We start from the raw sequence: 24,557 nt of genomic DNA, 5'->3' as shown, positions 1-24,557 counted from the left end.
CGGTACGATATTTATTGCAATATTTTGGAGAGACTGATGTAATTGTAGATAGGACACTTTTTTGCTTTTAAAATACCATGACAAGGTTTTGGTGTGAATTATTTCAGTCATAATCCCAAGAATTCAAGTAAAAACATATTTCTTCATGTTGTTTACTCTGAAATGAATCATGAGATATGTAGTTCTTGATGTTTATTAGCTTTTGTGACTATAAAACCTGCATTTAAGCAAAGGATTTTGTAATTCGATATACAGGGTATCCCCAGGTTTGACTACCCCAAATTTAAGACTTTTAAAGACCTTTTTAAGACCACTTAAATGAAAATTAAGACCAAAATGGCACTCATTATGTGGGCGACAAAAAACATCCAATTCTAATAATGACCAACCAACTACGGTAAGATATCTAGAAACTAAGAGCCACTGTGGATTAAATTTACACTTCCCCATGAATCCATCTAACGTCTTCCTGCACTCTACTGATAGTTTACTCATTGCCACCAGTGCCCGAAGCCAAAGTATTGTTTGCGCATACTCCAAATTGGAAGTTCATTCACGTTACTTGATTTCACGTTGTTTTGTTTTCCTCCTTCCATTTAACATCGCACTGCATCCTGGCCCACGGTGTTATTGTGAGACTTTTGAAGATACGTTGTCACAATACACACATCAAGAATCTCGGACTTCCGGTCATTGCGCAGTGCATACTGGGAAAGATTTTCCGAAAAAGTGAGGATCAAACTGCCATGTTTGTTTTATCAGTGGGATGTGTCTATTGTCAAAGTCGATCTTTTCAAGTCTTTTGAACCATATCACTTTTGTTTCTGGTTCTGATATTGTCATATTTTAGTTTTGGGATTTGGACATCGTAATTGTGTGGATGTTGGATGAACAGCGGAAAATGTCTCGAGAAATGTGTTTGCGAACTCCATAAATGCAAAAGGGAATCAGATGTGTGTGACTACAAACCTTTGTTCAAACTGTTTCTCTTCCAAACAGAATTGAAAAATAGTGAAAGGTGAAGGTGATGGGCAGGACTGATCCACAGGAAGAACCAGAAAGGAAACTTTGACTGCCTAAATCATCCCGATTTTGCAGCAAACATTTTGTATGTGGAGCAACAACAAGCAAAATCCCGATCCCTCGCTTAACCTTGGTTACAAATTTAAAAAGTCAATGCGAACGTGAAAGGCTCCAACTGTTCACCAAGAAACACCTTCCACTGCAAAGAGACCAAGACTTAATGTTGCTGTAAAACCACAAGAACAAGAAAGTGCAGCTCAGTCTGTTTGTCTTCTGCTCCTCTCACTTAACAAACAGGATCCTGCTTTGATGGAGCTCCACAAAATGTTCGCTGCAAACTCAGGATGATTTCTTAGGCAGTCAAAGGTTTCCTTTTTGGTTCTTCCTGTGGATCAATCCTGCTCATCGTCTTCACCTTTCACTATTTTTCAATTCCGTTGGGAAGAGAAACAGTTTGAACAGAGGTTTGCAGTCACACACATCTGATTCCCTTTTACATCTATGGAGTTCACAAACAAATTTCTCGAGTCGTTTTCCACTGTTAGAACATCCAACAACCACACAATTAACGATGTCCGAATCCCAAAATTGAAATATGACAATATCAGAACCAGAAACAAAATTGAAATGGTTCAAAAGAAAAGATCAGCTTTGTCAATAGACACATCCCACTGGGAAAACAAACATGGAGGTTTAATGCTCAGTTTTTCGGAAAATCCTTCCCAGTATGAATTGCGCAATGAAGGGAAGTCTGAGATTCTTTATGCATCTATATTTTGGTTATTGATACATCCCTAGTAATGAATAAATGCTAGATGGATATGTTTAAAGTCATGGAATATTCCAGGCAAAGCAATAACATCTCCACAGAGACAAGCAGGTAGCAGACCCTTCACCAGACAAGTTGCGCAGTGCATTTTTAAATGTGTATAAGTGTAAGACCGTGTAAAGTGTAAAATCCGAGCTAGAGTTAAACTAATCCAAGAATCCCATTTATTTCATAACATGTTTGTAGACGTTTAAACTACTTGTACACAGAATAAGACCACATGGAGACACAGGGAGGGCATCTGACACATCTGATGGGGGTGAACATTTTAGAACATGTTTGTAGAGTCTAAACTACAGGGCTGGCAGCTTCTACACAGAATAAAACCCCATGGAGACACAGGGAGGACATTATAATACCTATAATCGCATCCTTTTTCCATCCAATTGGAGAGCAGCATTTCTTTAAGGACGTACATATGAAGGAAAAAAAACCTGCAGAACCGGTTTACGTTCAAGAGAACACCAGGTAAACAACTGAACTACTGCATTTAACACAATATAAAGATCAATAAGTAATCAGAAAGAAAAAAACAAACAACATTCTAAGTAAAAGCTGCTAACCCTGTAGTTTAGACGTCTTCAAGCATGTTCTGAAATGTCCCTATGTGTCAGATGCCCTCCCTGTGTCTCCATGGAGTCTAATTCTGTGTCAAATCTGCTAACCCTGTAATTAAGACTTCTACAAACATGTCCTGAAATCCTGTACACGGGCCTCTTCAGTTCACTTCATATTCCAGTCTTATCTCAAATCTGATCGCAATTGCAAAACTTGTCAGAAAAATAACAATTCTTATTCAAAGCAGCTCCAAAATGCACATTACTTTAAACGACATTGTTCCAAAACGCAAATAAATGCAACAACAACTTTACAAGCATCAATAAATCCAGTTACTCACCGGATCTTTGTCACATCCATCCAAAAAATGCTCCTACGTGAAGACATTATAGAAACCCTACTAATTATTTTACATCAGATGAAAAAAGATGAAACAAAACTATAGATTTCTGATGATTATCTGCACGTATGAGCAGGACACAGCGACTTACCCGTAGTTTCATTTTTAAAGTTGCCAAACCAGATTTATCATACAACATGAGGTTGGCAGTGTTATGACTAATACCAAACATGAGATGCACACAGAGGCAGGATGGGGGAGAATTTCGAAGAGAAATTACACAACTAGAAATGTTTTTTTTTTTTTTAATCCCAGGAATCGAAATCACAGCTTGAATGGATAAAATGAGCAACTCGAAAGACTGCAGTTTTGAAGTACCATCATTTCCTCCACGAACAATAAAATCTTCTGTCTTATTCTGCATAAAAGCTGCTAACCCTGTAGTTTAGATCTGTACCAACATGTTCTGAGATGTGACTCTTGTGTTAGTTTGTCAGTCCATATTTCTGTCTTTTTGGTGATTCTTCTTGGTGCAGTGTTTACATCTTGAACTTTAAACAGAATCCTATTATTTAAACATAAATCGCAATGGCAAAGTTAGTCAGAAAATTCACAATTACATATTTTTCACGAAGGACGCCCTGGTCCTTGAATCAGATGGTAATATCAGGAGTATCTTGACAGTAAAGCCCTATTCCCACAGGATAAGTCCAACCTGGGGAAGTCTGGAAATTTACAAATTACGGCCCCACCTCTGTTAGTTGGAGCCCATTTGCACGGGATAAGTGAAGTCTGTAAAAGATTATACTGACTGACACAGAGACTGAAAGAGGAAAGAATGCAGAAAGAAAAGAAAGAAATGGAAAAGGCACAATTACAACAACAAACAGTGAGATGCAGATTCGCACAAGACTATTGTTATCACTGGACGTCTGCGTTTGATGCAATATAATAATAGGTAATTTTCGGCTGAATATTTACTTTACAAATTACAGACATGGCGCTTTCGCACGGGATTAAAATCTCAGGCATCTTCACAGGTAATGCGAAAAGGGCATAAGACAACAAAATTATGCAGAATTCTATACATTTTTGACAAATCTATAGGTCAATAATACTTAATCCAGATGGGGACAGCTCAAAGCAACATTGTTAAAATATACTGTGCCCTTGTGGATCAATAAAGTTTGTCGAAGTCTAAGTAGAGCTGCTCAATTATGGAAAAAAATCATGATCACAATTATTTTTGGTCAATATTGAAATCACGATTATTAAAAACGATTATTTTTCAGTTATATGCTGCATTTATCCAGCATTTCTCTCTCAAAAAAACCAAAAAAACTAACAAAAAACTGTTATTGATAATTTATGCAAAACATTAAAATATAAAATAGACATAAACTACAAATATGAACCTTAGAGCAGTTTTGCGATGTATAAAGCATAAAATGAATAAAATATACTTTGGACATGATATAAGGCCAAAAAACCCATAAATGTGTCCAAAATAAACCATAAATCCAGCTGTTCTACAATCTCTACATTTAAAAAATAAAATAAATACACTTATTTATATAATAAATATCCCAAAATAAATTTAGTTAAGCTTTACATTGTTTCAACTCGATTTTATTAGTTTGGAGATTGTTTGACACACACATTGAAATCGCGATCAAAATTCGATTAATTGCACAGCCTTAAGTTGATTAATTGCACAGCCTTAAGTTGATTAATTGCACAGCCTTAAGTTGATTAATTGCACAGCCTTACAATGAGTTTTTGAGTCTAGTCACAAACAGAAATAATCAGACTCATCAGATGCAAACTCTTTTTCTAATCTAAAGGTAAACCAGATCTAAACGAGGTCTATAACAGGACTATTGCAAGTCTAATCTAGGGCTAAACCCGGTCTAAAAGTGGACTACACTTTTACACTCTACTTCTAAACATGAAATGACTGAAAGGAAGACAAAAACTGAATAAAATGAAGCAAACTCACAAGCTGAAAATCTGTCCAAGTATCACCTGCAGGAGCTCGCCGCACAAACCACGGTTTAAAGAAAACTGCTCACAAATCCAGTGTTTCTCAAAAGACGAATACTCTGCAGCCTTAAATACTGTTTTCGTGCTTTAGGCGGTGATTCACGAGAGGGTCTCAAAGACTCATTCAGAACGACAGAAAAGAGTCAGTAGTTCTTGAGACAGACACACAGACAGAGGCGTGACCGGACCTGTAGTCAAAGAGTTTGGTTCATCCGTGACTCAGATGGTGACGTACTCTTCAAATGTGATCTAATACAGGTGGAGGAAGGGAAAGGAGGGAGGTCTAAGGGGGTCTGTGACGAGAGGAGGGAGGCCGAGTCTACGGGGGGTCTGAGGGGGGGGTCTGGTGATGGACAGATGACTCATTCTGAAGTGACTGGAACACACATTAGAGCATTTACGAGCAGCGACATTCAACACAAAGAGAGAAAAACTAAACAATAACAACCACATCGAGTTAAAGGGCCCATATCACGCTATTTTCTGATGTATCTCTGTTATGTTTCCTCATCACAAATAGACCTGGAGTTGTTGTTTTGTTGTTTTTTTCCCCACACATGTTAACACACAAAACCTGCAGATTTAGCAAACTCCGCACACTTTCACTAGGATCATTTGGATCATTTCAGACCTGGACCTTGCCAATCTCTACTGAACTAAAGCTAAATAGAGCTGTCAACTTGAAAACTACCACTTCATGACATCACAAGGCAGATCATTTCAGAGTATTATGAGCTTTGGAGATGTAGACAGACTAAAACAAATAAAGGATTACTCAAACATGTGAACGAAACAAAACACAACTGCAGGTCTGTTTTAGAGGTTTTAAAAGCATTATAACCTGTCTTAAAGCTCACAAGAGTCAATTTTGCGTAATATCTGACTTTTAAAGCAGAACTAAGTAACATTTTGAGCATTTAAAGAAACGTCTTTAAATGTCCCTGTGATGATTCAATATGAGATCATCACTTTCCTTACTTAGTTCTGCTTTAACAGAGTAAAATGCCAAATTGACAGTATTTAAATTAAGTTTTGTATTACTCAATGATAACTTCTAGAAACCATGCCTGGATTGTGTAAAATTATTTGATTGGAATTATAGATGAGTACATACTGTAGATCAGGGTCTCCAAACTTTTTCCTCCGCTGAGTTAACTTTACTATACGAAAATGCCAGAGAGCTATTCATTTTAGCGAGCGCAATAAAGTAAGAAGAATAAGAGCCACGGCAAGACTTGGCAAGATGAGGGACAGTTAGAAAAAACAGAAACCATTATTTATGAGTACACAAGGTCAGGCATCAAAATGACAGTTTTACAATAATAATGAACAATAGACATTTAATTCATCAAATTTGAGTTATTCAGGACAACACATGTAATTCAGAAACCCCCTGGTGACCGACTTGCCTGCTGTAGATATTAGGGATAGGGATGGGCATTCGATGAAATTTTATCAATCGATCGTCGGGAGAATTAACGATCGATTTTTGATTAATAATTAAGGTTTTTATATAATAAGTATCATCATTATTACTATTACTAATCTGCATAAATGAACTCAACTTTACAACATATAAAACCATAATGACTCTAAAGCTACATCAGCCCGTTTGACATTAGAATGTGTTTAATTCAGCTTTGTGCAAGTAGAAACGAAACTTAAAATCACATGGCTAATTTGCATAAACTAAGCGAAGAAAAAAAAAAACACTCGTGCACTGATGCGGTTCAGCTTTTGTTGGACTAAAGGACACAACCCAGTGGAATATGAGTGTTCTTTCTGTGACAGAGTTGTCTGTGTGTGTGTCGCGATGTTTTCAAAGATCAGACGAGTGCAGGTTTAGCGCAGCTCTTTATGTTGTAGTAACCGCGATACTGTGTTTACATGTACAAGTCTCTCCATGGCCGAGCACCAAAGTACATCTGTGACATGTTAGTGTCATATGAACCATCTCGCACTCTGAGGACCTCAGGGACCGGCCTCCTGCTGGTGCCCAGAGTCAGGACTAAACAAGGGGAGTCAGCGTTTCAGGTTCATGCAGCTAAAACCTGGAACAGTCTTCCTGAACATGTGAGACAGACTCTTCTGTGACGCTGTTTAAATCCAGGCTCAAAACATTTCTGTTTAACTGTGCATATAACTGAAAGGTTTTCAATCCGCACTCCTCTCTCCGATTTATGTCTCTCTTTTTAATTTTAATCTTCATGATTATTTATGTTTTGATTTGTTTTTATTATGATTTTAATATATTTCTTATTCTGTAAAGCACTTTGAATTACTTTGTGTACGAATTGTGCTATACAAATAAACTTGCCTTGCCTTGCCATGCACCATGACGAAACCGGGACACAGATGTGCATGTAAACACACTCACTGAGTGGTACAGTGTCTCCAAGGAGGTGCCAGAGCCCAGACTGAGGCTGCAACTCCAGTAGCATCATATCTACGCCCAGAAACCTACATTCGGTTTATCGATTAGAAATTAACATAATCGACGAAATGCTTAATGATCAATTATCGATTAGTCAACTAATCATGCCCATCTCTAATTAGGGATGTAACAATATAACTGAAATATCGTGACATCGTATCATCAGAAGTCTCACAATAATATCGTGGGCAATCACAACATAACAAATTACAGGTCTCTTTAATAGTTATGGCGATTTTAATGTCTTTTGTTATTCTGTAAAACTCTTCGAATTTGTGTACGAATTGTGCTAAACTTACTTTGCCTTGGTTCAGCAACAGCTAAAACCAGAGGGAACTACATAGACCATGATCCTTTGGTGTTGTCAGTGCAGACTACATGAAGAAATAACTATTATTAAGCCCTTTTAAATCTTAATTCTTCATATTATAACAGTACCAAAGGCTTTCCCAGGCATTTCCAACACTTAAAAAAAAAAGAAAAAGTAGCATATTCACAATTTTGTAAGCCTCCACAAAATATTACAATAAATATCAAACCGTGAGATGTATATCGTGAAAATATTGTATCCAAGGATTTTGATATCATAATAGCCCTACTAGATACTGATCAATACTAAAACTAATTTGAGCAAGTATCAATGTGAAAACATAACATTAGAAAAGGACAGAATTTAAGCTTTTCTGAATAGTTTTAGAATCATTTTAATCTATATTAGAACTAGTATTTAATGTTATGTTGAAAATGACATTGCATTTAAAGTTTATAAAAGCTGCAAAAGACCTCTGGCTAAAGATGCATTGTGTAGCTTTTCTGGTCAGTCACCTGCTTGTTTCTATGGAGATGTCATTGCTCTGCCTGGAATGTTCCACAGTGTGACATTAAACAGCTCTACCTTGCATTTATTCAATTACAGGTGGTTTTATAACTCAAAAATACCTAGAAAAACCTCTCCACAGATCTGACCTGTAACTTGGTCTGGTCTTTATGAAGATTTAATACCATACTGTGAAACATTCCAGACAAAGCAATAACATCTCAATGAAGTAAAGCATTTGACGAACCCTCGACCAGAAAAGTTACACAATGGAATGAAGTTATGTTATATAAAAAGGGTAAGAAACAGGGCTTGTAAAAATGGAATTGTGAGCTCATCCTTGTGACGATCTGCTATTTTTATCATTCTCTGATTTTTTTTATTTTTTTATTTAATGCAGTTCTGTGCTCAAACAGACTCTCCACCACCCACTCCTGACCCTGCTTCTTAGAAGATAATACCATTTATTTTATGGCATATCTCCCACTCCTACTAAGAACTGATGTTTCTGCACCTTCATGAGTAATTTTATATTAATCCTTTGTATGAAACTAAACCTCAGCTCAGCATTTAAAGGTCCTATATCACCCAAAATTAACTCGAGCTTTAAGTCATGTTATAATCCTGTTACCTCCTCAAAAACAGACCTGGAGTTGTTTTGTTTCATTCACACATAGGGTTAGGTATTAAGAATTTGCCGATATGAAACATATCTCGATACATATTCCACGATAGGATACAGAACTTGATACAGTGAGCTTTTGATATATTTCAAATCAATTCAAGACGTTTCAATAAAAAATAAAGGCTAAATTCATGTCTGTGATACTAAAAGTCTTTGTTAAACCACTTCTTGTGCAAAGTTCATATGAAAAACACCCATTTTACTCATCAAAACAGTGAAAATGTCAAATGTGTCGCATAAACGAGTTTCCTTCCACTGAACAAACAAAACTGCAGTGCTGTAACAAAATAATTTAGTAAAAGATACCAAAAAGTACTCTTGGCAATACAGCAATCGATACAGCAGCCCATGATATCCATACCATCACATTAAATGATATATATCGATATTTCAATATTTTTGTACACCCCTATTCACACACATGTTTGAACATTATTACAGGTTTGAGTCCTGCATTATTAGGCCGTCTACATTAGGGTTGGGTATCATTAAGAAGTTGCCGATATGATGCATACCTCAATACACAGGCCATGATACAATACATATCTCGATACAGTGCACTTTCGATTCAATACGATATATTTCAAATCGATTCGATACAGTTCAATAAAAATAAAGGCTAAATCATGTCTGTGATACTAAAAGTCTTTGTTAAACCACTTTTTGTGCAAAGTTCATATGAAACACAAACATTTTAATCATCAAATGTCAAATGTGTCGCATGAAAAAGTTTCCTTCCTCTAAACAAGCAACAAAACTATAGCTGTAACAAAATAATTGAGTCAAATATACCAAAAAATACTCTTGGTGATATATCCATACAGTAGCCCACGATATTGGTACTGTATCATCACATTAAGCGATACGATATATCGATATTTCAATATTTTTGCACACCCCTAATCTACATCTGGAAAAATCAAAATGCTCTGTTCCACCTCATGATGTCATGAAGTAAACAGCTCCTTTTACCTTCATTTCAGTAGAGATTGACAATTCCAGGACTGAAATCATCCAAATGATTCTAGTGAAGGTGTATGAAGTTTAAAAGCACAGCTTAGCACTTCCTAAAACCATGGCTAGATTGTGTAAAATTATTTTGGAATTATAGATCATGACATCACAATGCGGAACAGAGTGTTTTCTGTTCGAGAGAAGAACTCAGCCTAAATCTGCAGGGTTTGTGTGTTGTGTGAATAAAACAAAACACAACTCCAGGTCTGTTTGTGATGAGGAAACAACATTAGAACAGATCAGAAATCACTTAAAGGGCCCATCTCATGCAAAATCAACTTTTCAGAGCTTTCTACATTCTAAGAGTGATGTGTGGGCCTGGTATTTGTCACCCAAGTGGTTTTTAGATTAATTCTGGGATTTTTTAACGAACTGCAGCGTATTTCTGCCACCCTCCCACGTGACAACAAACTAAAGCTGCTACAATGATGACGCGGCAGCTACACCTATGACACCTTTGACGTAACAGAAAGAGCTTCACAATAAAAGTTTATTCCTACCGCTATCAGGGTGCACGCCTGTCTCCCCCTCCCTCCCTGAGATGGGCGGAGGAAGGGCGGCTCACTCGTCGCCTACGCGGAGCCTGTGCTTTCTCAGGACGGGCGGGGGGATGAGTGATAGTCGACCTTTCATAGTTCCTGGTCTGTGACTGTCTCCAAGAAATCAGTAAGATTTGAGAACTATTGTGTAATGGATGTTCCAAAACCCAAATTGTGCTTGTACATGTGCAGAACATACAATGTGAAAAGACTTATTTTACATGAGATTGGCCCTTTAATATGCACTCTTTAAAGACAGGTTTCTGTATATATATACTGGATTACTAAAATGTTTTCTGATCAAAATTTAAATAGATCAAATTTTGTTTGTATTGCCCTCCCCTAATTGCCTGTAATTTAATTGTGATCTTCCCGTGAGCCATGTTACCAGATCTAGAGCTCATATAACTGCAGCCTGGGACAGTTCAAACCTGAATGGACTCATAAATAAACAATGGAAATAGCAGGACAGTGGTCTGAAAACGTCTCTCTCCATCTCACTGTTCACTGCTCGCTCCATCGAACTCATGTTACATAACTCAGACTTTTCACAGTATTTTATGATCCAGTGTGACACCACTTCACTCTCATCATCACAGATTCATGGGCCTATAGTCGTCCCGTGAAAAGCTTTTGGAAAAGAGGGTCTGAATAAAACAAGGGAGCAGGTATGGGCTGCGGGGGCTGCACGCCATCATAGAACGATCAATATTAAAGGACTGGCTGATGCAATAATTGACACCGCAACAAACTCTGTCCTAAATAAGCCTTGATTTAATCTTTGTGATATTAAAAAGGTGCACTGTGTAACTTTTCTAGTCCATCAGCAGGTCTCTGTGGAGTTGTTATTAGCCTCTTTTCCATTGGCACGGTTCGCTTGGAGCCTTGGAGCGGGTCTGTGGGGCGGCTCCCTCCATCACTGTTGTGTTTCCATGCTCCGGGCTCTGGGTCCATGGGCAGGGCTCTGGTACATGAGACACTGACTTCACCCAAGCATAACTAATATGAACTTAATAGCCTCAATTCTGCTCTTAATCAAGTTTGTGGCTAAAGCTAAAACACAAACTTCTTCGGGTTTATTGCCAGTTTTTTCTACTTTTATTTCACTTCTCGGTGCCGCTACGCTGCACTTTAGCATCTCTTTAGGTAATGCAGTGGGTTTGGCTCATATTCTCATATTAGATCCATTATGTACTGGAAAATATGTCAATATCAAACTTTATCTTTATGTGAGTGCTGTGCATCCATAAACAGGAAACAGATGGCTATTGTTTTGTGAGGCATATCAGCTAAGATAAGTGTCCATCACTGGAAAAATCACAGTTTATCACATGATTGAATTAGTGTTTGGTGAGAAATGATTATTTTATGTTTATAATTGTTTTTGCAGTCTTAATGACAATCGTTTATGCAACGTCATCATACAAGGCTTGCACTATACAGGGATTATCAGACTACGTCACATGGCACTCTACTGTGCAAGTCTCCTGCAGAAAGAGCCACTGTCATGTCTGGGATCGTCATGTCGCGTCACGTCATGTAACGTCACATCAGTGTCTTGTAGGATTTCAACAGACAGACTTCAGGCTCTTGCAGGGGGCGGGGATAGCTGTATTTATCACGTATAAGTGGATGTCTAACTACTGAAGTTCCATCTCTTCATTTACACACTCACCTGCATTTAACGCATATCAGTTAATAAGATGTATCCCAGTCACTAATGTTCATTTAGCATCATAATTTATTTGATCACACAGCGATAGTGAGTTAGTGTTGACAACAGCACTAGTTAGTGTTGTAACTTCATGTAAACCGCTCAGACAGTGGCATTTTCTGCACGAGCATCTGCTGTGATGATAAACAATCTATAAACAATAATCAGTCTGTGTGTTTTTCCAGGCGTGCTGCTGCTCTTCCAGTGACTCTGTGGAGGCACGTTTAGCCCCGTCCCCCGTGACCCGGTCCCAGGTCCAAACTGCACCAGACCCCTTTGGAAGGTAGTACCTCAAGCAGCCTGTTTGGGACCCCTCAAAGGGGGCAGTACCATCTCTATGGAAACAAGGATATTGCTCCATAGTAGGGATGGGCATTCGATTAAATTTTCTTAATCGATCGTTGGAAGAATTAACGATCGATTATCGATTAATCATTAACGTTTTTATATTAAAATGATCATCATTATTATTACTATCTGCACTACTAATCTGCATAAATAAATTCAACTTTACGACATATAAACCATAATGACTCTAGAGCCACATCAATCCGTTTGAAATTATAATGTGCAACTCTCACAGAAACGAAACTTAAAACCACAACTCGGCGAAGATAAAACTACAGCTCTTGTGTCGCTGATGCGGTTCAACTTCTGTCGGATTAAAAGACATGACTCAGTGGAATACAGGTTAGTGTGACCAGATTTGCGTTTGTCAAAACCAGGACACCGTACGGGAGGTAGGAGGTGGGGACTCGTCATCGACATTGCGCGACTCTCACCTGGCAAAGCTTTTTCCCACTGGACACCGAAACATATGTTCCTGCTTTGTACACTGTGCACATGGACTCACACTTGTCCCGAACGCAACGGAAAGCGTAGAATTTCTTGTACAAATCATCGTTAAATACGCATTTGTGCTTCGGTACGCTGCAGACTGACCGAATGTTTGTGTTTGCTCGCTCCTTCTGAGTGCAGAGCTACATGTACGGACCCTGTTTTGTCACGCTACGCACAGCAACCTACATTCGGTTTGTCGATTTAAAATTAACGTAATCGATGAAATTCTTAATGATCAATTATCGATTAATCGATTAATCATGCCCATCCCTACTCCACAGTATGGCATTACACTTATTTACTGTATCTCCATGACAACAAGCCAGTAACTCCCCCTGGCAAAGTTACAGGCCAGATCTGTGAAGAGGAGACCCTGTTCATAGTAAGAATGCAGGTTTTACAAGGTAATTCTGAGCAATTAGAACACACAAGACAGTATATTGTAATACTTCACAGTCATATGGCTTCTCCAGTATCGCACAGCCCTGACCGGTGTAATACAGAAGTAAACAACAAAGGATTCTGCAGATTCTCTGAGATTCTACAGAACACCAGAGCTGCAGTTCTGGAGCTCTGACCCAGTTGCAGAGGTCTCTGGGTTCATCTTCACACAGCTCGCCGACCGAGAGAAACCGTATAGTTTGCATTAGGACTGAATGATATGGGAAAATATTGTATTTCTCTATTTGCTATTATTAATTCATCTAGTATTGTGATTAGATTTAGGATATAGAACAGAGGGATTTTGTTCAAAGTTCACATTTTAAGCACATCCAAAAGATTTGACAAACCGACTAAAATCTGAACTGACAAACTAATAACATTTCACATTTCAGAACATGTTTGTACATTTCACATTTCAGAACATGTTTGTACAGATCTAAACTCCAAGACTAGCAGTTTTTATGCAGAATACGACCCCATGGAGACACAGGGAGGGCATCTGACACACATGCATTTCAGAACATGTTTGTACAGACACAAACTACAGATTTTTTTTATGCAGAATAAGACAGGAGATATTGTTTGTGGAGGAAATAACAGTACTTAAAGGTTGTATGGAGGATTTTTTTTTGTTTCAAATTGTCAATGATAGCATTATAGAGATGCAGTAGCCTTGTAATTATGATGACCCCAAAAAAAAAAATTCATCAACTCTGGACGTGGTGGGGCTAAACATTTGCCAATAGATAACGACACTGCCTCGTTATCTGTTAGCTGACAAGCTGTCAATCAAACTCCCTACGTTTCTAGCGTGACTGACTTGCCTGCGCGCTGCCATTACGTGGTTTGCGTACGCCTGTCACGCAGTCCACAGACGCAAGACGCACAGACGCTGTTTACTCCACCAACGCAACAGTTCTTAGCGGCTTTTTTTGACCTATATCTTCCTCGCAGTTCGCACAAAGTTTGTTGCAATGGCAGACAAGAATCCAGGAGCAGTTAGCCGCAAAAGAAAGTCCGTTTTTGAGGTCGCTGAAAGAAGAAGACAAGGGGAAAAGCAGCGAAGCCAAACTAAGGTGATTCTTGAAGATTCATTCCAGCGATGGCGCGACTGAAGCAGACGAAGGGTCTAAAGACTGACGCATTGGTCTGTTAGACGCACTGTAGTTAGTTGTTTACAAGTCATGTGCAGCGAGTCAAGTCATGTACTTGTTTTCTAGAAACAAACCTGTTACTGGCGTAAGGAGGAGGTATTTCTACGTAGGAAGCTGTGTGCTAGGGGAGTGGTTTCACGCATGCGCAACATTTGAAAAAGGACAAACAGTCGCTGGATTTCTCGTTCCTTGGAAAATCCTCTAATACAACCTTTAATAAATGGCAGCCTTTGTGATTTGTTAATTTCCTTTGCGATTTTGTTTTAATTGCGATTAATATTGCCGCCCTCATTCCACAACTAGTTAACTCCAATCTGTATTTTCCATCCGTGATTTATTGACAGCTCATTATTAATAAACATGTAATAAAAAAGGTAATAAACATGAATTTTGACTGGCTTAACTGTATTCCAAGTTAAAATGATCTACCCTAGGAGATGCATTTACCTTCTGCATACAGAGTAATTATTGTGTAACTGTTGCATATCACAGGCAGCTTTATTTGTCCCAATACTAGAGCGAGCTTTACACTAGTGCTAGCAAAATAACCCTAACTAGATTCTCATTTGAGCAGATATTGATACTAAAACGGTCACATTCACAGGACCAAAACGAGCCTTTCCTGAATAGGTTTAGAATGATCTTGAGCTGTATCAGAACAACTATAAGAGCACATAGACTGGTATACACTCATGGACACTATTAGGGGTGTAACGATTAGAGCCCGACAGATATAGTTTTTGTTGTGGCCGATATGAAACCGATATAATGGGAGCTGAAGCTGCCGATAGCCGATATAATCGCTGATATATTTAGTGATGTAAAAATTCACTGTAAATGTTGAATTGTTTAAAAAACTTAGGTTTGGCTCTGGTAGGTTTTAAATTGGGTTTATTTAGGCAACACTTATTGTTATTCTACCTCTTTATATCATATTTACAGACAGTAGGTCGGACTAATGGCATTTTTGCATCACATTCTAGCAGCTAGTGATGGGTATTCCAGTTCAGTTTTGTTGCAAGCAGGTCTAAAGCAGGACTGAACCAGGACTGAAAAAGGACTAAACCAGGACTAAAACAGATGTAAACCATGTGTAAAACAGGACTAAACCAAAACTGAACCAGGACTGAGTGTGGGGACTCGGTCTATCTCTCTCCGTCTCTCGAGCCCAAGATTAGTCCTGGTTTATTTATTTTATGCTGAACTACAGACAAACATGCACGTTTTTTCTATCCTATGCACACGCATATTTCTGAAAGTTTCGTTTTCAGCCATTGCCGCTGTCAAACTACCACGAGTCTGCACGCGATGTGAAGAGAAAAAAGTGAGAGAAAGAGAAAACACGGTTCTCAATAAGGAGCCGGCTCCAGTTATAATATTGGCCAACCAATATATCGGTCGGGCTCTAGTAACAATATCCAAGTCTCACGATAGAATATGGTCATGGTATGAATCTCATGGAACGATATTTTATTGTGATATCGTGGGAAAGCTCACGATACAGTGGAGAGGCTCACGATTAGGGCTGTAACAATATCCAAATCTCTCTGTATGATGTTGTCACGATATACATCTCACGGTACGATATTTATTGTGATATTTTGTGGAGGCTAAACAGCTAAAACTGTTAATATGCAACTTTTTCCTCTTAAAATGTCTTGGCAAGACTTACTCCAAAGAAATAAGACTTATTTCTTCATGTAGTCTGCACTGAAATGGAGCAAAGGATCATGGTCTATGTAGTTCCTTCTGTCTTTTTTTTTTTTTTTAGCTCTTGCTGCACCATAACTTTTAATTTAAAGGTTGTATGGAAGATTTTTTTTTTTTTTTAGTTTCAAATTGTCAATGAAAGTTTAAAATACCATTACAGAGATGCAGCAGCCTTGTAATTATGATGACAAAAAATGAAATGAAAATCTATCAACTGTGAACATAGTGAGGCCAGATAAACATCAGCCAATAGATAACAAGGCTGCCTCATTTTCTATTGGCTGTTAGGTTGTCAATCAAACTCCCTACGTTTCTAGTGTAACTGACTCGCCGGCACGCAGGGATTACATGGTTTATGCAGCGGTTCTTAGAGGCTTTTTTAAACTGTAGTTTCCTCGCAGTTTGCACAAAGTTTGGTGGACAAGAATGCACGACCAGTTCGCCGCAAAAGAAATTCCGTTTTTGAGGTCGCTGAAAGAAGAAAAGAAGGGGAAAAGCAGCAAAGCCAAACATGTGATTCTTGGAGATCTCTTCCAGCAATTGCGTGAATGAAGCAGACAAAGGGTCTAAAAACTGACGCTAAATTATTTCTAGACAGGTCACTTCAGCAGTAATTCTGAACGCGCACTGGCTGTAAACAAGCGTGATTTCTAGAGTAAAGAGGTGGGAGGAGATGTTTCTACTGAGGGAGGTGTGGAGGAGGAAGGTGGTGCCAGGCATGCACAACATTTGAAAAAGGACTGTCGTATTTCCTTTCCCTACAACCTGTAAGCAAAGAGACTTGTAATTCGATATATTGTGATGGTCCATGATGTTACTGTGAGACATTACAATATCACGATATTTCGGTTATTGTTACATCCCTGACCACTATGGTACCTACTTGGACCACTGAGGGATTACACACATGGGAATAGAAAAGAAAGTATGATTTAATGTTGAAACTCATATTCTGGTGTCTAAAGATCGTTATTGAGAATCAAGTCTATTACCGTATTTTCCGCACTATAGGGGGTGCTCTTAAGCCTCCAACCCCATCAAAAAATGACTGCGCGCCCCACAATCCAGAGCGCCCTATATCCACTCAGGTGTCCCAGCATGACTTCAGTAAACTACCAAGCCGCACCACCCGCAGAACACACAAACACACACGGAGCAGACAGCGACCACACAGCGAAACACACCCACAAACACACTCATCACGCCAACGAGGAACGGAACGGAAGAACGAACTGAAAAAGTGAGTGCAATGTGCCACTTCTAGACACAACTGAACAACTGAGTCACTGCGAACACGCCGACAATCCAGCGGTCCCAGACAGCACCCTTCCTACACGCCACAACTGAACAAAGCCCAGAGTCACCGTGAACGAACAAACAAACAAAACCACTGACCCAGGGGTGCTCAATACGCCGATCCTCAACGTCGTGTGGGTAGATCGCCTTGTCTTAGCACTCGTCTCGGACTTGATCGTGTTTGGACTCGGTCTTGTCTCTCACTCGAGGTCTGACACTCAACAAGTGTGATCATATTTCATTCCGGCCGCTGCTGTTGGTAATAAACTTGTAGCGGGTGCAGGAGCGTGTGGGGCGTCTCAGTGCAGCCTGTGCGCTCATTTGAAACCCGCGGAGACTCTACGGCGCATCACAAACACACACGCTCCCTATGCACGGCTCGTCTGCGACAGCGTGTGTCCTCGTGTACCAGCGTGCATCACAGGGCAGGTTCAACTTCCTAAACATCCTACCTGTCCATCTGCCTCACGTCAGCACGCCGCCCCTCGCCTTTTCACGCTCTCGCTCCTTCCTGCGTACAGCGAACACAAGCCCCTCCCACAGTGCGGCTGATTAGAAGAGCAAGACCAAACGTGAAGCAAAAACCAGTCTAAATTTGTGTTCCAGTGTTGGCACAAAGCAGGTCTACAGCATAGAGCAAATCTACAGAACAGACCTACTGCCACATTTGGCTGAAGTTTGTCTAACAAAAGTCCACAAATGCATCTGTGTTTGTCACGATGTGCGTTTGGTTTGGTAAACGTGCAGAGGCTGGTAAATATCACTGCAAAACCAGAAAAGAATGAAACTCCAGTTTGGAACTTTAAAAAACAGGTTTAAAAATCTTACCTACTTCTTTCACTTTTTTCACAGTTTTGTGTAAAGTGCCAGAGGAAGTTCTCTTAAAGAAGGGGTTCTCAAACTGTGGGTGAGGGTCCAAAAAAGGGGCACAGAGTGTTTCAGTGCAGTTTGCTTGGCTTTTAGGTAGATCATTTTGACTTGGTCATTTTGTAAGTAGCTCGCATGCTGAAAAAGTGTGAGCACCCCTGCACTGACCCATCCAACTTTTGTGTTTCCTTTAAAGTCCGGTGCTGTTTATTTGTGAAAAAAGTTTGAAAATAGACCATTCAATGACAGTGCGCTTTATAATCCAGAGTGCCTAATAGCTCAGAAAACACAGTACTTAATGCCGAGCTTGAGTTTCATTTGAGTTTATTATTATGACAACACTACTGTACACATTGCACAGAGCCTGTTGCTGCTATCTTTGGATTAGCACGAGTGTGGCCATATCCTTGTTTTGTTGCTATGGCATTTCCTACTATTATCAACAAGCTTCCGGACTTTCACTTTCTCAAATTTATTATTACCTTCAATTACAATCTAATCTATTGCAAACAAGAATTTTGCATCTAAATAATATCAAAATATAATGTAAACAAGTTACGACTACAACTTATATCCAAAAATTTAACAGGACTTTGCATAAATTGCTGTGTACCCCAATATATCCACTCTGAAAATTATGTAATCTTTGGCCAATGCTGCAACCTACACATTCTATACCTAAAACGATTTCTGTGATATTAGAAAGTGCATTGCTCAACGTTTCCCTACGCGATTCAACTCATACATGACTAACTTTATTTTGCACCTGCTATTTCTTAATATTAGGTCATGTCTTTTTTTTTTTTTTCTACACAATGCATGGCGATCCAGCTGTTTCTAGCATCTTCGTCCCAAAACATGAGCAGACACGCGGCCACGGCACAGATTTGCGCATTATGTCATCGCCACTTCGTTAATCCTGCTCAGGTAGTACACAACGCTTTTAGCCACGTCCTCCTGTCTGTTACGCACGAGTACTAACGATCTATAGGAGCAGACGTAGCCCAGAGACATGTACGTACGGAGAGATCACTGGTCTGGGTGGTATTCCAACGCAACAAACCAGGATTAAAGTGGGAACTAAACCAAGTGTAAACCAGGAATAAACTAGGGATAAACCAAGAATAAACCAGAACTAAACAAACCAGGATTACTCACACGTTTACCGCGTCAGAATTGGAACTAAACACGAAACTAAACCTGGACTAGACTAGAACTAAACCAGGACAAGAACATGGCCAACCCAAATGACACATAAGCACTTGAATGGGCTTAAATTAGGATCAAATAACGACAAGTGTGAACGCAACCTAAACCAGGACGCACTCGCAGCTAAAACAATGCTATATGGGCTAAACCAGGACTAAACCTGGATCTAATGCTAAAACCAGGACTTAAATTCGTATGCACGCGTTGAATTTCCGTATTTCTCACTGTTTGTGTGCGCCACGCATCATTCACTGACAAGCCCCCCCTTCCCAAAACAGGCACCACACCTTCCCCGTGCAACAGCAAAGCATCGCAGCATCACGCGGAGGCAAAAGGTTATCGTAATACTCACCCCTTGATGGCTCCAAATACGTGCGCACACATGTCTATAGACGCGTAATCCCATCTGACAACGCCAAACGCAGCGGTAGCATCCCGGTAGACGCCAAAACGCACGGTACACGGTGAGGTTTTTGCATGCAGATGGAGCGGAGCGGAGTGACAGCGAGAGGGACTGACTGCGGTGGGCTGGGTGCACGGAACAGCCCCTCCTCCCCGCGCTCGCTGCTCCGTCGCTTCTTCGCTTTGGAGTGAGGGACAGTGCGTGTGTAATGCGCGTAATGCTGCCACCCAGAGTCAAAGAGACGATGATAGAGTTTTCCATAGCAACAAAGAAAAATATATATGTGTATTTTAACAGATTTCTTATTGTTTTTAAAAGTGCACCGTGTTTTTTTTTTTTTGGTGGAGGGTCTGAAACCTGCTTGGGTACATGGAAATGTAATTAGCTTTTTTCCACTATATGACATTAAAACTATCTCTGCAGATCTGAGCATGGAGAGGTGACCGTTCTCACAGTAAGAAGAATGTAAGCAACAAAAACACTTCTCACTCATTAATTATGTCATTTAGGTTTGCCAGTATACTAGACAATAACAGGTAAAGTGACACAGCAATGCTCAAAAGAAGTCGGCAGAAGCAAAAATCTTACTCAATGAAAATTAATAAGTGATGTTTAATGTATTGCAAATTTAAAAAGAAGGTGGGAACAGTGTTTAAAATAGATTTCAGCCAATGATGACTATGGTGGCTCTTTATACATCTATGGAATCTTTAAATGACTGTAATTAATATTTTAATTAATGGGGTGAAAATTGCATGGTCACTAATTAATACATTTCCACAAGCTCCTTCAGGTGGTGCTTGGACAGCTCTTCAGTGGATTTGTTGTAAGCCTGTTAGAATATTTTGATGAAGTAAATAGAAACAATGAACGATAATATAGAAACTAAACACAACGGATTCCAGGCACTCCAAAAAAGTAGAAAAAGTAAAAAAAATCACATGAAGAAAAATATAGTTAAAAGGCCTTTATTTGAATGGACAAAGCCAACATGTTTCGACCTTAACTGGTCTTCATCAGGGCTTAATTCAAACATGTTGGCTTTGGCCATTCAAATAAAGGCCTTTTAAACTATATTTTTCCTCATGTGATTTTTTTTTTACTTTTTCTACTTTTTTGGAGTGCCTGGAATCTGTTGTGTTTAAGTTTTGATCTTTTTTCCAAGAGCACCCTCTACCTGCTCCTACTGATTGGAACACCTGCAGCAAACAACCACACTTTAGTTCTTTCTGCACAATATAGAAACTAACTTATGCCACTGACACAAAAACCCAAGTGTAGATTTAAATCACAAAAACTATTCTATATCTACAATATTGTTAAAAACCATGAGCTGCAATAAAAATATAGCAGAATGAAACATGTTAGCATTTAGTTTGCATCTGTAATGACTCAGAGAAGTTATAAATTCCTTTACAGCTTGAATCTTATCATATAGGCAAAACAAAACAAAAAATGTTCCAGTAGAGCGAAGAAAAAGCACACACAAAATATTGTTCCATCTATCACATACTGAAGGATAAGACGATATAGTAGTTATAGTGCCAAGGCTTGTTTGTTGTTATAGTATTTTTGTAGTTTTTGTTTTTTACAGAAGATGCATTATCAAATTGTGAAACTATTTTATTGCCCAGCTTGTTTATAAGACAACTGAGAAGAAAACTGGATTATGAGGAGGTCCAGGTTCTCCTAGCGTTATGGTCATGGGTCATGCTACTTCTCAAATAGGACAATTAACAACTCAACAATTAAGAAATAATTTACAATGATCAAACCTTAACTGAAACATGGTATAAATCAGATGATCAAAATAAAAAAAATAATTCCTTAGTAACCCACAAAAAATTATGGGCACTTGTTTTGACCTCTACATAGAACATTCAAAGCCACATTAATGAGATATTAACCATACTGATATTATCATTGTGTAACAGCCCACCCACTTTACGCACAGACAAAACATCTCCACAACATACATTTACGTAGGACTCCAGTTTAAACTAATGATCAAGATTATGTAATATTATGAAGTAAACAATGTGACATGGCAGCGGGGACGGTTACATTCACACTGGGGTACGGATTTGGACAAAACACCGGTGGTCAAGAGCACACCCTAAATTGGAAGTGCACCCATTTTGTTCTAGAACCGACTATTTTACTGAACATTGCCCACCCTCTTTCAATTAAAACGGCCCTCTTTAGCTAATATATGCTTTACACAAGTCGTAGCAATCATAAGATAATTTTACATTTTAAAATAAGCATCAGTATCTTTTGTTTGTCGTGGTTGTGCTTGGAGAGAGGAGAGCCGCCAGTCACCTGACATGATCCCACCACTACCTCGGCTAAAAAAACTCACTATTTTGCCACTAAAACCGGCACGATCCACATGTTTAAGTCAATCATTTAATAAATCAATGTCTTACCTGCATAACCAACGTACAGCCATCTGAATATTCTCCAAAAGGCGCCTTTACGCAATGTTTATAGCTCAACATTAGCCCACCTAGCTGCTGCCTAGTTGTTACTTTGCGGATTACAAGTGAAAAGCTAGCACGGAGTTAGTCTGCGCTCATATCGATGAAAAGTGAGAATTTTACGGAAACTACGGTATAAATTTACAACTTAAATAAACCAAAATGCACCTTTGTCACAGTGATAGCTTAGCAGTTCCGGAAAGAGTTATATAATTCGTTTTTTTGTAAGATAATATCAAAAACATGCATGAACGCAGGGCTAGTTTTGGTTGGCCAACAGCGGTAGGCTCGTCCCGTTTGGCCCATGGCAACAGAAACGGAGGCGGAGCAAGATATAAAATAAAATAAAACAATAAAATAAAATCGTGAACTTTTTTTTTTATATTTATATAATGCACAAGACTTATTTACCATGTCAATTAAAAAAAAAAATATATTATGAAGCAAGTTTTTGTCTTTTTAGTTTTTTTAGTTTTTGTTGTTGTTGTTGTTTCTTTGTTGTTTTTCTGGGGAAGAAAAACGTTTATTCTGCAATGCGAACAGTGAAATAATTCATATTAGTTGCCAAAAAATATTTTATTGTAAATCTGACAATAAGAGCAAAGCACAAACTACGAGAGTCACGCAGATTTAAAAAAAAAAGTTTTATTTATTTATTTTTTGCCTACGTTAGACGAGTTGATATGGTTTACTTTCTCTCAAGTAATAATCTTTAACCAACTATATATTGTACTACTGAAACAGAAGCATTTTGATAAATATCTATTTTATAATAATGAAGTTTGTAAGTTGTATTGTCCTCCACTGCCCTCTGCTGTTCACGTCTGAGTTTACATCGTACTCATTTCTATTTCTAATTCATCAACATTAAACTGCTTTTAAAGTTATTTCGCGCAGGTAAATTTTCCATAAAAATCATCTGCAAATCTAGTTAAATGTTTTATTACAGCCAATCTTCTGCTACTAGGAACATAATTGTAATGTTTTCTGAATGTTATTGTCAGTCATTTTTAATAAAAGATACGTGCAAATCAAATATCATGATCGAGCTAGTTAACGCTAAATAGCTAAAATTTTAAAACATGAGCAATATTTTTTAATTTATGACAGCTGAGTAAATTGTCTAGGAATACGTTTATTTGTACATTATCTTTATAAAAATGCTAAATATAAGTGAATTAGTTTATTGTTCATTTTTACAGATGTTTACAGTTTAATTACAATGTTTTCACTATTTCTTATCTAAAAGTACTCATAGTGTAATTTGAGAGGTATATACTGCTCCAAGTAAGTATCTGCTCAGTATTTTTTTCATGTATTTATATAGTAACTGATATGAATAAACACTGCATATTAATCTGTATTATTATGTTTTTATTCTCTCTCTTACTACTTGCTTGCATTGCTGTCCGCTTGTGTCTCCCTCTGAACCTTTGGCCCACAGGTGACGGGCTCCAGTGCCATGGCTCTAAATGAGGGGTGTGTCATCTAAATTTAGCCCCAGAAAGAGTCCCCTACCCCTGGCCATGGCTCTGGCTTCTCCTGTGACACTTCCACCAGTGCCTCCCAGCCTGTCCCCAGAGCTCTCACTGCCCTCTGCCAAACCGAGCTCCAAGTTTCTCCTCTGCAGGACACCAACATCACGGAAAACGATTTGGGATTGGATCTCTTGTGTGCTTCTCTGCTACATACATCTACTACTACTGTGAGTAAACATTATGTGACAGCAGTTTTCACTTTTGGAGTATGGTTGGAGTTTCAGTGGTGGTATGCAAACTGCTGCTGCTGCTAGTACTGTTTTTGCACAACTAGTCCTATGTAGTTTCAACGTTTCGCCTTATTTTAGGTTCAAATCTGCGCTGGTTTAGATTGGGTTAAGTCTACATGAAGTTGTAGTTTTGATTTAGTTCACTGCTGAATTTGACCAAGTTGAGTCCTGTTTTAGTCCTTGTTTAATCCTGGTTAAATCATGGTTTAGTTCTTGTGTGGTCCTGCTATGATTCTCGTTTAATCCTGGTTTAATCATAGTTTTGATTTTGTTTAGACCTTAATTCTGGTTTAGTCCCGGTTCATGAACAGTCAGTCCTAGTTTTTTCTTAGGTGTTGCCCTGGTTTAAATCTTGCTTAGACCTGGTTTAGTCCAACTTGTTCTAGCACT

The 24,557-nt window shown here is 38.7% G+C and overlaps 1 protein-coding gene across 2 annotated transcripts in view; it reads right to left on the bottom strand.

Moving 5' to 3' along the window:
• bag5 (BCL2 associated athanogene 5) overlaps positions 1-22,673 on the bottom strand; it is a 46,408-nt gene extending 23,735 nt beyond the window's left edge. The window contains exon 1 of one of the 2 annotated variants that reach the window (XM_020917316.2): positions 22,349-22,673. In XM_020917316.2, the coding sequence (XP_020772975.1) occupies positions 22,349-22,371 (23 nt within the window). In that variant the 5' untranslated portion in view covers positions 22,372-22,673. Of the gene's footprint in view, positions 1-19,868; positions 20,078-22,348 lie in introns of those variants that run through there. The other variant, XM_020917315.2, reaches the window with a different exon arrangement.
• Between the last annotated feature and the right edge of the window lie 1,884 nt (positions 22,674-24,557).

This window comes from Boleophthalmus pectinirostris, unplaced genomic scaffold, assembly GCF_026225935.1.
Source record: "Boleophthalmus pectinirostris isolate CB_2022bp ecotype Guang Dong unplaced genomic scaffold, ASM2622593v1 HiC_scaffold_10, whole genome shotgun sequence".
Lineage (NCBI taxonomy): Eukaryota > Metazoa > Chordata > Actinopteri > Gobiiformes > Gobiidae > Boleophthalmus > Boleophthalmus pectinirostris.
The sequence above is the reverse complement of the archived record's forward strand: the minus strand, read 5'-3'. Positions and strand labels throughout refer to the sequence as shown.